The 15,753-nt window shown below is 37.1% G+C and overlaps 1 protein-coding gene across 3 annotated transcripts in view; it reads right to left on the bottom strand.

Moving 5' to 3' along the window:
* Window positions 1–15,753, bottom strand: part of FAP (fibroblast activation protein alpha) — a 72,524-nt gene that overhangs the window by 11,934 nt on the left and 44,837 nt on the right. For all 3 annotated transcript variants that reach the window (XM_068544997.1, XM_068544999.1, XM_068544998.1), the window contains 5 exons: window positions 15,085–15,209; window positions 11,154–11,201; window positions 5,938–6,036; window positions 5,397–5,466; window positions 4,459–4,653 (listed from right to left, as the gene is read on the bottom strand). In XM_068544997.1, the coding sequence (XP_068401098.1) occupies window positions 4,459–4,653; window positions 5,397–5,466; window positions 5,938–6,036; window positions 11,154–11,201; window positions 15,085–15,209 (537 nt within the window). The remainder of the gene's footprint in view (window positions 1–4,458; window positions 4,654–5,396; window positions 5,467–5,937; window positions 6,037–11,153; window positions 11,202–15,084; window positions 15,210–15,753) is intronic.

Here is a 15,753-nt window from a genome sequence, read left to right as displayed (position 1 = left end):
TATAGCTTGCTACAGTTTGTGAGTCCAGAATTTCAATTCCTCTGCTATTCCTGAATAAACTCATTTTTTGACAATTTTGAGCTTGCCTTGTTTTAACCTTTTATGTAGGTTGACATGCATTATAGTCACTGTCTCATTTTTGGTCACATCCATCCATGGAAAAATATCCATCCCTCTCCCATTTCACACTTAGGTACCCTCAGTTCATCATGGTTTGGACAATTGTATGCATCTTTCAGGATATGAACATTATTCATTCAATTTCCCTCACAGGAGAGCCTCCATTTAAAAATGAGTTTGAAAATAAATCTATCCTTAGGAGCAAGGGACCATGCTGAAGGACAACCTTCAAAAAGTCCTGGGAAGCCCTCAGAAATCTAACTACGTCATTGGTACAAAAAGAGGGTGTTTTAGGCTAATTTATTCCATGCTTCCTTGATGGCTGGTGTTCTAGAGCAATTGTGATTTATTTGGGGAACGTTTTAATAAAAACTCAAGAAACTCTTAGAGAAGCAGAAGCAGTGGAAGAAAACAGCAAAGTGGATGAGCCATTCTAGAGGCCTGGATGGGACAGTGAAGGAAAAGAGGGGAAGAGACAAAAGTGACACTCATGACCCCAGAAAAATACTATTTTTTTGGCTGCCTTAAGTGACGTTAATGCCCTTTCTCATTCTTCTCTGGAACTAGGACCGAGTGATTTGCATTAGTTCAATAATGGAATTTCTTAAAGGGATTTCACAGCAACCATTTTGCTCGTTGCATGGATTCAAAATGCATGTTTCTGATGCATAGAGGAGTTGGGCAGATGCCCGGCACAAACAGATGGGAAGAAGCCCCGTCAGTCACAGCTTACTCGACACTGATTCTGAGGGACACTCAAGAGTCTACAGGGGAGAAACGCAGTAGCAAACGGAAAGTTGCTACCTGTGTTGATGCTTGGTCACAGTAAAGTAGAGAAAACGGGCAGCAAATTGTGGCATTTCGGCAATTCTCCCCCAAACTTCAAAAGCCAAGTGAAAGAAAAGAAGGTTCACTTTCTGTGTCAAAAAAATAATCTTGCTGCTAGTGCTTGAAGCCAGTTCTGAGCCATAAAATCAATCGTGATTTTATGATCTCCCAGAAGCTAGCAATCATATTGCCTTGCATCTGGGGTAAAAGCAAATAACAGGTGATACATGGGAACAGGAAATTCTTAACAGCTCCCTTCCTAGGTTTATTCCGAAAGGATGACATTTACAGGAAATGATAGTGCAATAGTTAACATGGAAATGAAACATTAACACTTACTGTGGAAGGACTAGGTTAAAGGTTAGCTAGATAATCTGAGACCAACAAGCCTCTATAAAATTTACCTCCAAATTCTGAAGACCTTCCAGGAGGGTTATCAGAGATACTGTTGACAATGTGGTTAAATCAACAAAATGTTAATAGCAAGTGAAAAAGCATTTTTTCTAATTTTGGAGGCTGGACTGGACTTCACAACTTTTCTCTCATAAAAATGCCCTAAATCTAAGGCCAGTTCGAAATCTTAGTAATCAATTACTATTATTCTATTTTGGAAATGTTCTTATTGATACCATGTATAACAGTATGATATATTTTTTTCTCGTATAATCCTTCTTTACCGCTAACCCTGAAGTTATATAAAATTTCAAAATTGTGGGAACGTCAAAAATGCCAAACCTACCCTAAATAAGCAGATTTGATCGTATAACTACTGAAATTTTAAGGGTCTCACGTATGAACCACTTGCAGAGGAGCCTGAAGAAAGCAGGTCTCAGTTTTACTTAAGCTTTGACCTCACAAGCATATCCTTTGGGGCTTTGTCTTATGTATAGACAAAATTTGTGCGGTTGTAGGGTCTCTCTTTTTTTCCGGCTTTGCTTTGCTTGGGTCTGTTTCTTGACCCTGACTAGTATTTACTGTGGTTTCCAAATATGTACTTATGATTTTTTTTGGTATATAAAAAATTGAGCCAGATTGCATTTCATAAGAGATCCCAGGGAAAAATTTCATTCTTTGAGGGGAGGTAATTTGAGGACTACCATAGAGGAATTACAATCCCAATTCCTCAAGTCAGACATTCAGTGTCTGATTCCTAAAACACTTCTCAGGAAGATATGTGATTGAATTATTTCTAGAATTATCACTATAAGTCTATTCTTTTAGCTTTTGTTTTCTCAAAGCATAGGGTTTCAAGGCTTCCCTTTCCCTTTTGCAGAATAATGGTTTCAAGCAAAGCCAAGGCCAGTCCCCACTGGCATCTCCACTGCTGTATATGTGCTTTGCCATACAGCTGCCTGTGTTCACTAAGGTGAATACAAAAAGTTCCATCTAATAGCCATGTTCCCTTGAGTGCATGTGGTTTATTCACTCTTCAAAAACTGTAAGTGCACTGAATGTTGAGATTGTAAATTGCACAATTTTATACAGAGTATTGTAATAGCATATACTAATATTTCATCTGTTCTTGAATGGCTGAGTCAATGAGTGAACATATGCCTGATCTATAGTAGGAAGACATTCTTCAGGTTCCATCCTAAAAATGGCTCAGAGAAGGTAAACGTAGCCAATTACCGCCTCTGGTCCATCTTCTTTTCCATTCTAAATGCCAAAGGCATTTATATTATTGTGAAAATCAATAGAATTTGTGGCTTCGTGTCCTATATGTTAGACTCCAGAAATAACAATTTTTGTTAAGGTCTATACATGGGTTTCATGTTTAAATTTTCATTTCATCCAAGGAAAAACATTAAGAAGCTATCAGTTCTATCTGTTCTGTTTCTTGAGGTCTTCCTCTTAAATTTGAATGCTGCATTTTTCGTGGTAAATAAATGCACAAAAATATAATGATGTATGATGTTAATGATGATTGTTTTTTAACCAGTGCCAAAGCAAACCACTTTTTAGCTCTACTAACTTTGGAAAGTTGAATTACAAACCATAATTTACATCTCTGTCTTTTGATGTTGTCCCAGGATTACATGTCCTTGGTGCTTATTGCATGGTTTAAATACAAATAAATGTGACCCGACCCACAATGCCAAAAACAATACCATGAAGAATTAAGTCTATAATGCTGACAATTGTGTTAATATTCTTAAGGCGTACCACAGTCTTTACATAAACGATTGAATCTCAGAGTTTTTCTTTGAACTATCTTTTCTATGACTCTCCATCAGGCCGAAGACTCCCTCAAAAAAGTTAAAATAGTGGAAAGGCCAAAAATCTGGATCAGTAAGAAAGACGGAGCCTCCTAGAAGTTAGGTGTGAATGATGCCTACAGATTGTATAGTGTTATTTAATAATTTATTTATCAAATTTTCTGATTTTACTCAAATAGACTTTGTTTTTAACTGAATGTTTTAGGTGTAAGTGTGTCTATTACTGTTCACAGAATGAAAGAAAAATTTGAAAGCATATGGGTTATGATTACTTTTCTATTTAAAAAAAATAATTACTTGTGAGTCTAAATTCTGCTTTGATTAGAGACAAAAAAATACAGAAAAGTGTTGTCTGGGCCTGGCGCCTTGTTGTTAAATATAATCTGTGTTGTGTGTGCTGCATTGAACTCAATAACTGCTAATGATATTAAGATGATAAAAGAAACATACTAATTAATTTTCTAAATTGCTCTTTGCTGTGAAACAGTGTTTGACCTTTAGACATCACTCATGCACATATATCCATGACTAAGAGTACAGTCAGCCTGTGTTAGCTTTTACATTTACAAACTACTATTCTCCAACTTCACCTACTCACATCATAATAACAGAAACCCAACAACTGTACAGAAATATCCAGAAGAATCCTGCACAGTGTTTCCAAATTAGGAACAATTTTGGTGACTCTATTCTTTTTGTTTCAGGAAGAGATGATTGAGCCATAAATTGTGGTTGAGAATGTAGTTGGGAAGAAGAACTCAGATTATAAATCTCTTTCCCCTAAATGTTTTTGTAAATTTCTATTATGTAAAAGAAATTTTTTGTCGAATGAAAATAGGAAAACACATTCTTGCTAAAATAGCTAGTTTAATTACGAAAGAATGCTAATATCTATAAGTATATAGTGCTGATGAAATCTTGAGCCATTTCTAAATTTATGAGGTAGAATCCACAAGGCTTGAGCAAATTCAGATGTCTGGCTTCCTACAGACCATCCCTAGAGTTATACAAATTTTTCTGCTAATTGTGAGCCATGGTAATGAAAGTCTGTTAGAATGACTGAAACATGGAAAGAGAGTGTTTATCATCTTTCACCATAAATCATTTTTCTTCTCTCTTCCGTGAATAATTTTTTCTTATATTGGGTAAAAATATCACTTTAAGGTTAATGATAGCTTTAGATGAAGTCAGGAAAATAGACAAAAAGATTTAAGACATTAAGGATGGAGAACCCCGAGAATGACTGCATGACTTTTGCTGACATCAGTTTCTGTTTGAATGAGAAGGCGCTCACCTGACAGCTGTGATCTGGTCCTCAACTTCATAAACACCCAGCTTTCGATACACTGCATACAGAAGTTTGTCACCTTGGAAAGCTGTTCCTCGACCATCCACCAAGGCAATGACTATCCCTTCCTTACTTGCAAGATACGATATCCAACTAATAGCGAATACAGACCTTACACTCTGACTGCAGGGACCACCATACCTAAAGAAAAAAGAAAAAGATAGAATCTCTGATTCCTTTGTGAAACTCAACTTCCCATCATGGCCAAGAATTGCCTTTAGTATTTCCCAGTACATTTGTATGATAAAATTTCAATAACAGTGGCATTAGAACTGGCTCAAAATCAAGAGAGGACCAGGCTTTTCCCAGAGGTTTGCTACAAGGAAGTTGTTTTGGGACACAGCCTCTCCTATTCCCCAAAACGGATACATCTAGGGTTGGCATTTCAAGGAATATGTGTGGGTTTTTCGTCATTTCTGCCACCTGCCACTTGCTAAAAGCAGGCATAAGATATACTAAAAAAAATGCATGGTGTTTTAAGCAAATTGTGTGTAGGTCAGCACTGATTTTGGGTGTGATTCCACAAAATGTATTCCATTCCCTTATTTCATTTCTAACTCAATTACATAAGATGTTAAGATGATTTACAATATTTTTTGGCTGCAATTTCTCTATCTCAAAGGTATTCTGACACATTAGGCAATTTGCCATACAAAGGAAATTCAAAACAGTAAATGCAAGCAAGTCCATCTAAAAATCTCAAAACTTTCTCAGGCTCTTTTAAATAGCCATATTTTATTTACTCTGATTAGTTGGGGAATATATAAAAACAGCATCAATAGGAACTGTTACAGAGGAGAATGGTTCATTCTATCTCACAAATGTGTATTTAATCCAACATATTTTCAGTAAATAGTTTTTAAACCAAAGAAAATATTACATACACTTGAATTAACAAGGGATACTTCTTTGATCTGTCAAACTGAGGAGGAAGAATCATCTTGTACCATAAAGCTTGAAAAACAAAAACAGAGAAAAATCTTCGTTCCACTACACTCATAGCATTATTTATTTTCTTTAATAACAATATATAACATAAAATCAATTTATAACTAGTAAATTGTTAAGAACAAAGACTATGTTTTACTTGATTTTTATTACATATTTTTGTCCAATTTACAAATTGCTAGAAATGTTGAACTATTATTTTTCTAGAAACACACATTTTAAAATTAAAATTAGATAAACTCTTTTAAAAAGTATCAGTGTTGAAATGGAGCTATAGAAAAGTATAAGATCAACCTATACACAAACATATGGAAGATATTTCATAAAAATTTAATGTGACAGTAAGATTTTTAAAATTAAGATCCTGTAATATTGTAGAGTTTGGATTATAATATATACCCGGCAATTTTGTTTTAAAAAAGCAAGATAAGTGTTCAGCTTCATATCTATTCATGAGAAATCTTTAAAAGATCTTACTAATATCATCCACTTCAAGTTTCTTAATTTCCTCTTTAGGCAGCTGGATATTTTTCAAAGCATTTTCCAATTCCTTATTTTCTTCCAGGATTTTAAGTTCTGAAAAAAACATAAAATGTTCATTTTTAATTAATAGAAATTCTATTGGAAAATTCTTTCTTAAAAAGTCTTTGGCTTTACTATGGATGAAACTGAAACTGTATAAGGATTGCTTAAGGAGTTTCGTATTGACAAGGATATTTTTAATCCAGCCTTTAAAGCAGGGATGAGCTTATGAAGGACATCAGTCATTGTCTCTTAAACGGACCCTGATGGCATCAAAATACATTTTGAGCAGAATCACAGAAGTAACAATGTTTATTCAGCCACATTTTCCTGTTTTTAACTTTTTTTTTATAACATGAAGCCATGACCTGAGTAGGTGACATTTAAAAAAAATTATTTTTACTGAAAAGGTGGTAGAAGCAAAATCTATATTGCTGAAACCTCAAATTTAAAATAATTAAGTATGTATTATAGTTACAAAGTTTGTTTTAAAATCTTCAATGTGTAAGGTCAAATATTAATTCTGTGATTTTTTTATATCTATTTCTTTCTTAAACTTTTCCTGCTGTACTTGCTTAATATAGGATATTCTTCCTTTTTTTTTTCTTTTTGTAATTGAATTACTGTGCATCCTATTCCTTCAAATCCTTTCTTTCAAGGTAGTTACATATCTTAAAAGAACAGCAGTATATACACACTATGATTTCTGTCTTTCACCTTAAAAGATCTCCTAAAAAACTGCTGTTTATCTTTGAGCTTAGTTATGTTTCACACTTTAATTTTTGTAACTGAACAAATATATTGATCTCCTGATGCTGTAGATCAGTGATACATTTGAATGGGTTCCTAGCAGTAGAGGACTTTTTGTAAGCTTTGTTTTGACCTGGATAGATATTAGGTATCGTCTAGAGAGAAGTTAGATTTTTGTATAGTAAGTGGAGTTTGTGGCTTTATTTTTTAAAAGAGGGTCTGGATGACTTCTGAGATATGTCAGTCCTGTGGTCTCCTTGTTTTTGTGCCTTTTTAAAAAAGTGGTCCTTGAAGATGGGGAGCTGGGGGTAGTACTTGTAACTACACTAAGTTTGCCAAACCACTTCCCTTGTAACTCTCAGTTTTCATATACTCATGGCATTTTGCTCCAAAGTGTTATATTTAATCTTAGAACAAGTATAGATGTTTTGGTACGAGTTGTATAAGATACATAATACATTTCATTTTAACTTTGGACAATCCATTAGGAAAGAGATACTTGTGGCAACTTAAAAGTTAAAACTAGAAAAAGGGATAGCAGGGGGAGGGGAGAAAGATAAATTAGGAGTTTGGGATTAACATATACACACAACTGTATATAAAATAGATAAACAACAAGGACCCTACTGTATAGCACAGAGAACTATATTCAATATATTATAATAACCTATAATGGAAAAGAATCTGAGAAAGAATATGTATATATGTATAGCTGAGTCACTTTGCTGTACGCTGAAACTAACGCAACATTGTAAATTAACTATAATTCAATTTAAAAAGTTAAAACAAAAAAGAAAATAAAATGAATACTCAGTTATAACTACAATGGAGCCAGCTCTTCCTTCTCCTTGTGTGGGTTCTGAGTGTGGAACTGTCAAGGATAAAGGGAATCTATGTGGAGTAAGCACAAAGAATGGCTGCAATATTTATTTATGTAGACCATGTTTATCATTCTGTAGACAGATACTGGAAGTCAGAGACAACACGCAGGTGTTGCCTCGTTGGGTTGACCTTGATTCCTTTTCTATTCTGTTCCTAGCTACTGAAATTTTCTGATTCATGACTTACTGAAATGACAAGTTGAATGGAAAATCTTATTAAAGCTTCTACAGTCCAGGGTTGCATTTTTACGGATAGTAAATGTGCAATTTTCCCACCCCTTGGAGGCAAAATGGAACTTCACAGGGCTGTGAGGAGAGGGAGGGGTGGCAATTGGACTTCTCTACGTGGCTCTGCGTTAGCAATGTATAATGTGGCAAGGAGTGCTACAGCCCAGACTGTACCTTTTGCCTTCTTTCACTCATCATTGTATACTCAGCACTCAGCATGCTCAGTACCAAGTGCATGATATGTAGTATGTGCTCTCCAAATGTTTGAAGACTCTTCATTACAATGAAATCAAGTGGTAAGAATGATGGATCATATATGAGATTTTTGTTTAAATCACATTAACTATGACATATTGTTCATTGATTAAATTATGTGAAGAATCTGCAGAAAATCTGATAAATAAGGTTATTCAATCAGTTAGGTAATTTTAATGAAGATCTGCTCTGCCCGAAGCAACTAAGCCTCAGCTGGGCCCTCCATGTCAAGTGCCAACTCTTCTGGGTTTTTATAGCATCTGGTTCAAGTACTATCTGTTATTTTCCAATGACTTTACCCCACTTTGCAGAGAAAATGAAGCCATTGCACTGTTTTCTACAAACTTTCATATAATTACATCGGTAATTTCCTCATTCTCTCTCATCACAATGCTGGAGATTAATCTCCTCACCTGTCTCTGTACTGCACTTTGCCCACCTTCTCAGCGACCTCCCTCCTTTATGCCTTCAACCCCTTTTGGTCTCCAAATTTCTTCCATCAGCATTCAACCATGCTCAAATGTTTGTGAGCTTTCAAAAACTAACTTAAACCTCTATCAATCTCTTCCAGTCATTATTCCACCTCTTTGCTCATCAGTCAGATCTACTGAAAATAGTCTCTTTTTAGTTATTTACCTCCTATGTAGACCTAAATTTGCTTCAGTCTGGCCTCTACCTCCACTGCTCCAAGGAAACTTCTCTGACCAAGCTAATAATGCTCATCCTTATTTCGCTAAGCTCATTGATTTAGAGCAGGTCTTGCTTCACTCTCTGAAGCACTTGACACAGATAAGCACTCTCTTTTTCTTGAGATCCTCTCTTCCCCTGCCTTTCATGACGCCATACTCTCAAGGTTGTCCTCCTTCCTGTTCCCCCTGGGTCTCCTTTACAGGTTCATTTTTCGCTTTCCATTTCTTGTGTTGGTATTCTGCACAGTTTTACTCTAGGCTCACTTTCCACTACCCTTGCCCACCCTCATTTTCCCCACTCTGCTGCATCATCCATTTCCATGGACTTAGTAACCTTAGTAACCATTCATTCCATAAATGAATGACTTCATGATGATTACCTTCAGTTCAAAGCAATCCTCCAACATCCAGATCCAAAACTATGTCACTCCAGGACAGCTCTTCTTAGTTATATGCCATCAGTACCTCAAACTCAACACTGGAAACAAAATTCATCATCTCTCCAAAATGTTCTCTCCACTGTGAATCCCATCTTTCAGTAAAAAGCATCAATACCAACCCACTTGAGCAAGCTAGACATCCAAACAGCATCAATCCCTCCTTTATATTTATGAGTCTTAAAGTCGATGTAGCTATCATTAGGAAACATTTCCTAAGCCCCCTACCCCAGATGAGGTGCCCTGCTTATATGTTTTTATGCTATCTCTATTTCCCCTATCTTAATACCTTACCCCACTGTCTTGTAACTGCCCATTCACACGTTTGCATTTCCCACTGATCTATAACCTCCTTGAGGATAGGGACCATTTCTAACCCAGTATCTGTTCATTTTAAGGATCTAGTATCTAGTACAGAGTCTGTTTTAATGTAATAGTGCTTAATAAATATCTATTGAATGAAAATTTGGGGCACGAAATGCAATGGAAAATGGCTGAGAAAACTAGAACTAAATAGAAGAAATAACATCTGCTCTAACAAGCAACTCCAAAACTTATTTGGGAATTTATTAAAAACACAGATTCCCTAGCCCAATATAAGACCTACTGAACTGGAATTTCTGGGGGTGGCCTGAGAATCTGTATTTATAATAAACCTCTCTGGAGAATTTCATCTTGAGGCAAGTTTGCAGAACTGTGCTGTAGAAGAATTTGCATTATGTTTTGAGAGTTAGAAAACATATAAATACATGACATATATGAGACTGACATGAACACTGTCCCTATTTTGTAAGTATTGGGTGAAGTAACAAGGCTTTGTAAGCAGTACAGAAATTTGTATCTGGCAGGAATATGAGAAGGATAGTAAGAAAGTAGAAACTCATTAAAAAAAAGGAAGCTGACCTTTATTTTGCGGTCATGATAAAATGCAAATTATACATTTATGGTGACTTCCATTAAAACCAAAACTTACAAGTTCCTAACTATTCTTGCTTTAAAATTTCTCTCACTGCAGGTTGAAATGAGAAATACAATCTATTATTCCTAAAAGTATTTCATTATTAGACACAAGGTAAAAAAAACCCCAAACTTCAAACTGAAACTAAATTCACAGTGTCATTATTACAATGCCTGTCCTGTCCTGAGCTCCTGAATCTACTCTGTTTTTCCTCATTGCCTTATTTTCACCTATACTTAGGCCATTGAGCTGGCAGCCAAACTAATTCCAAAGCAGAGTGCTGAAGTCCCTCGACTCCATCAACTTCAACCCTATAATGTTTAATAGTAAATCAAAAGATAACAGAGAACCGCAGGAAGAGTCTCAGGGCAGTTATACACTTTGATATCTCCGCTGAGAGCAAAAACGGTCATCTTTGAGCTGTGAACTATTTTGAACCAATATCACAAATGCGGGATGGAGGAGCTCTGTCTTGATAGAAATTGAAAATGGAAAGAGCCTCCAAATTTCAGGGCTCTCATACGTGGCAACAGTGTGATGTAGCTGTTAAAACAAAAAAGCTAGCGTGATAGTCACCCTCTGCTTCGAACTGGAGTTATATCTGGAACTCTTCTCCAGTTTGGGATGTTACCAAAAAACCAGGTCTTCTTATTTGGGAGGGAGATTGTTCTAAAAATCTTAAGGTTCCTTCCAATTCTAAGCTTCTGTGTTTTTGATAAGGGTGATTGGGGAAGACAGGATTAATCCCTCTTATATATTTGCATTAAGCCAGGTTCTTACTGCAAATAATTATTAAATTTCATATGATCAGGTTTGACTCAAAGAATAGGCTGATCTATATAATCATAAGCTATACAATAAGAGAATCCATCACTGTTCCCCTTGTTGGCGTGGGGAAACTGTCTTGCTTCCTCTAGTGTCATAAGAGTCCAGGATTTCTTAGGACAAGACAACAGCGTGGGAGAGAGAGTACCTTGATCAGTGTGGCCATCATGAAGGGTGGATATTGGGAGGCCTGGGCCTGTGCATAGGATGAAAACAAAAACATGGGTTAGTTTTAAAATAACATTTAGTTTTCAACAAGAACTTCTGGTAGTATTTGTGATTACTGTCAAGCTCAATTACCTCTTTTAATTCTGCAACTATTTTTTTTTCTCCCATAGAGAAGTAAGCATCACCTTTTAAGTTACATTGAAAGAACACATGAGACCAGAGCCCAATCAAAGGACAGACATAAGAGAAGAGTTGCCTGTGCACTTTTCCAAGAGCGATCCTAAATAATTAAGATCTAATTACACAAATGGGTCCCAGAAGCTGCAGTGATAAATGGCCTTCTGGGAAGATATGCTGTATGGGCCAGTTTTAGCTGTGTTTTTATTATCAAATAACCTTCTCCAGTACCTAGAATGTATTTTCAATCTGGCTTCTTGGTTTGATGTTCAGTTTATTTTGGTAAGTAGAACCCAGCATCTTTTTTTCTTTCATTTAATTACTATATGCAGAAATACATTTATATAGAAAATATTTCCTGTTCAAATATGCTGTGACGGGTCATATTCCCCACGAAACAGACCCAGAAGGAGTTTTGTGCACCAAAAGTTTATCTGGGGTGCGGTGTTGACCTCAGCCAACCCCACTGGGAGCTCTGGAGATGTATGGCCCACAGAGCTGTCTTGAATGGGGCCAACTGAGCTGGCTTTTAGACCCCAGAATGAAGTGGTAATTGGCTGTGGCCTGGGATGAGAGCAATCTCGGGGGTGGGAGTGGGGGGCCCAGCTGTGAGGTGTCAGCCAGCAGCCCTCTCAGCAGCTGGAGAAATGAGTGATTCAGACCTGAAGATGGGACGTCCGGGTGGCAAATCACTGTCCACCATATATTCCAACATGGAATTCAGGTTCTCGGTGCAGAAATTGGCCCTTTTAACAAAACCTACAAATATTAAACATGATCACTTACTGGAACTATAGAATAAATAATACCTGGAAATACATTTTTGAAGGGTAAATTTGCTCAGGCAGCCAAGGAGTTAAAAGCAACAAACATGGAGGTTGGGAGATGTTCATTTGCACTCCTGATGCTTCCTCCTCTGTGGCGGGAGTGCCATTAGAGCATCCTTGGTCCCAAGCAAGGAGAGGGGGAATGACCTATGTGGTAAGTCCTGAGAAAACCAGAGTATGAGTAGCTCCTTCTTCTACCTTGTTCCTGGCGTCTTTCAGCCTGCAGAGAACAGGACTGTTTTGATCTGTTCCAGTGCTGTAAGTGTGACAGTGGCCGGCCCCATGGGCGAAGCCAGTGGCTATCTAGTGGTACCCATATTTGTGTGAGTAATTGTAATTCTGGGGCACAGTATTAGGAAGCTTCACACCTTAGCCACATTTTCCAATTAACCTTTACAGGTAATAAAGCTAATATTGATTTCCTGCCTGACTCCTCAGTCTAACCTGAGAGCGAGGAGAAGCGATATTGTTTATTAGGCTCCCTCAAAAACCAGCAGTTCTTTACGGTGTGGAGTCTCATAATTTTACAGAATTTAATTTCAGAGGTTTTCATTTTGGTTAGCTTTTCTTCAACGTTATTAAAAGGGACAAATACACATTATATTTTTTGTTAGAATGTAAGGCCATGAGACATGAATCTGAATTTCTAGACTTTAGTCAATCAACATTGACCTTATGCAATTTTCATGTGTGTGCAGTTCCAATAGAGACAACTGGCATATATATCTCTTTTGCCCAAACTATGAGGCAAACTAATGACTAACTGCCCTTGACACAAGTGGTCTGAGGGTGTGATCCAAGTGGCATAAGCATCCTTTGCATTGCTTTTGTTCCATCAGCATCATCAGTATGATTTTACCTATTTCAAAATCCTATTATCTGGGATTTACTCACCACCCCTTTTGGAGAGTTTGAAGTTACATAATGAAGCTTTACTCTTAGTCCTAAAGGGAAAGATTTCAAGGTTTTTCCTATGATGGTGCAGTGACTCATTTTACTGGAGCTTCAAAAACACCAGACGATGTGATGCTTCCCACACAGTATATTTTTTGCTAAATGGGAAATTACCATACTGCCGAGGAAGAGTGAGTGTGGAAAAGTCAGGCGATTCAAGTTCTAGAAAGGAGTCTTTCACCAACTTTTGATGAGAGCTTAGTCTTTGATTCCTTACTCTTCAGGGGGCACTTAGGCTCAAGTAGATCTCAGGAAAACAAAGTGATATAAAAAGTGGTATAGTGCTTTCAAAAAGCATTAAAGCACTGTACAAATGCAGAATGCATATAAATATAAATGCATGTTTCTATGTGTAGGGTCACTGATGTCTTTATCAGTAAATATATCAGCATAAAAATGATGTTTTGGGTACACTTTGCAAAAGGCAGCAATGTTTTGATCTTCCCTAGAACCTATGTTCATTCTGCAAACCTTCAATGTCTATAATGCACTAATCATTCTTTTTGGACTTATGAATATAAAGATGAAAGGAAAGCAGATTCTACCTTCAGAGAGAAAATAGACAACCAGATGACTCAGGACAGTTAGTTCAATGATACTATGTGCCTGGCATGTAAGCTTTCAATATATGCTGCATAAACACATAGCTTGGGATGAAAAATGTTGCATATAACTTGAGAGGGACATTTAATGTATACCTTGAAATGCCATAACCACAATCAGCACATATGGTCATGAACAACAATCTTTTGACTTTTCAGAGATGCCACTGACCAAACCTTTTGTGAAAATGTTGTATTAAACTGACATCTTGTGCCATCTTGAAGGGAGCATTTGGATTAAAATGCTTACTCATTTCCAAGGCTGGGGCTGAGGTTTTGGGCCCAGGTGATTGGACTGAGGAAGTGGCATGTCAGGGTGGTCTTCCATCTGGGAAGTAAAGGAGACCTCAGGGTCCTCTACAGCTGAGCAGGGATCTCAATCAGTCAAAGATTCTATTTATTCTCTGAGCTGCCCACCGGAATATGTGGAGTTGATGCCAGAAACAGGAGAGTGGCATATGTTTTGTAATAACCCCCTTTGTTTTCTGTCCCCCCTCAACTCCCATGGAAACTCAGGGATTAATGGGAATAGGGGGGCGGTGTCGGGACAGAGAATGGAGGGGTAGATATTTTACAGATCAGTTTTCCTAATCCCCATGATGACTACCAAGGTCCTAATGTATCTCATTGATCTACTGATTGCCTAACCCAACTTTACTACGTGTCCAAGATATAGATGAAAGGTTACACATAAAATGAAATTATCTGGATAGAAATTGTTTGCTAAATGGACATATAGCCTAAACATCCAGGAAATGTCTAGTATATTTTATTACTTGTTTATTTTATACTTGAATGAATTACTTATCATGTTTCCCAAATTTAGAAAGAAGATACTAGGTGACAAAAGCTCATTTTCCATCTGCATTGAAGCTATAGGTCAAAGAATTGCTGGCCTCCAAGGCAAAGAGCTCAGGTTTCTTTCCCTGGCTATAGGAGACTGACATTTCTGCAGGTAAATGGGGCTGAAGTCCAGCAACCATTTTATCAGAGGACATTTCTTTTTATGATATTGTTTTGGCAATACAACATCATGGTGCTGTGGCACTTGGTGGGTAAGAGGTTGGGATTTACAGCCAAGGGACTCTTGCTCCCATCTGGCTCTCATGCTTACCAGCAGTGTGGACCTTTAACAAAAGGTCTGTTTCCTCAACTACAAAAAATGGAGATAATAATTCCTTCCTATCCTCCTTACATTTTTCCCCATAAGCATTAGATAAGATAACCTAGATAAGTTCCTCACATATAACAGGTGCTCAGTAACCTGTAGCTAAGGTTTGATCAGATAGTGATGACGAGGACAAAGAAAGTGGCAGAGGAGGGTAGAGAATGCGTTAGGTCCATTACCTACCGTAGCAGACGAGGACATAGTACTTGGCATAGTCGCTGAAACTTGCTGTGTAATATTGGCACCTTTTTCTCCTTAGATGGCAAGTAATGCACTTCTTGCTTGGAGGATAGCTTCCAATGCTAATTCTAGAGGAAAATGAAAATAAAACTAAGCTGAAATTTTGAGATTGTATTTATCAAAATGTACTACTCCATGTAAAATGACTAATTTACATATTGACATCAAACTCACTCTATTTTTCTGTTGCCAATATCGTTTAAAGTAAAGGGGGAATCACAGGATTTTGATCTGTCTGATTTTCAGTCCATCGTTGCCTGAATAGGCACAGACTTTGAGAGAGAAGCCCTCTGTGGTTTTCCTGCGGTGGGAGAAATATCTAACACCTCGAATGGGAGCCAAGTAGTCACTTCTCCTAACCATCACTTTCTTACACTTTACAAAGTGGTTGAGAATGCATAGTTCTTCCACGTCCCGTCTTTCTTCCTGTGTTCCCACGGCAAAAGATACAATGAAGATCTGACAGTATCACCAAAAAAAGGGGTCCCTGTCCTTATATATCTAGAAGGGGAAATTAGTAATTAGCCAATTGCAAATAAGAAACATGGTTCTATGTAGCTCCTGTGGCTTTCATTTTATTTGGCAGGAAATTTGGGCTCATGGAAGCTCTTC

This window comes from Eschrichtius robustus, chromosome 5, assembly GCF_028021215.1.
Source record: "Eschrichtius robustus isolate mEscRob2 chromosome 5, mEscRob2.pri, whole genome shotgun sequence".
Classification (NCBI taxonomy): Eukaryota; Metazoa; Chordata; class Mammalia; order Artiodactyla; family Eschrichtiidae; genus Eschrichtius; species Eschrichtius robustus.
Note: the sequence above shows the minus strand (reverse complement) of the source record. Positions and strands in the feature narration are given on the sequence as shown.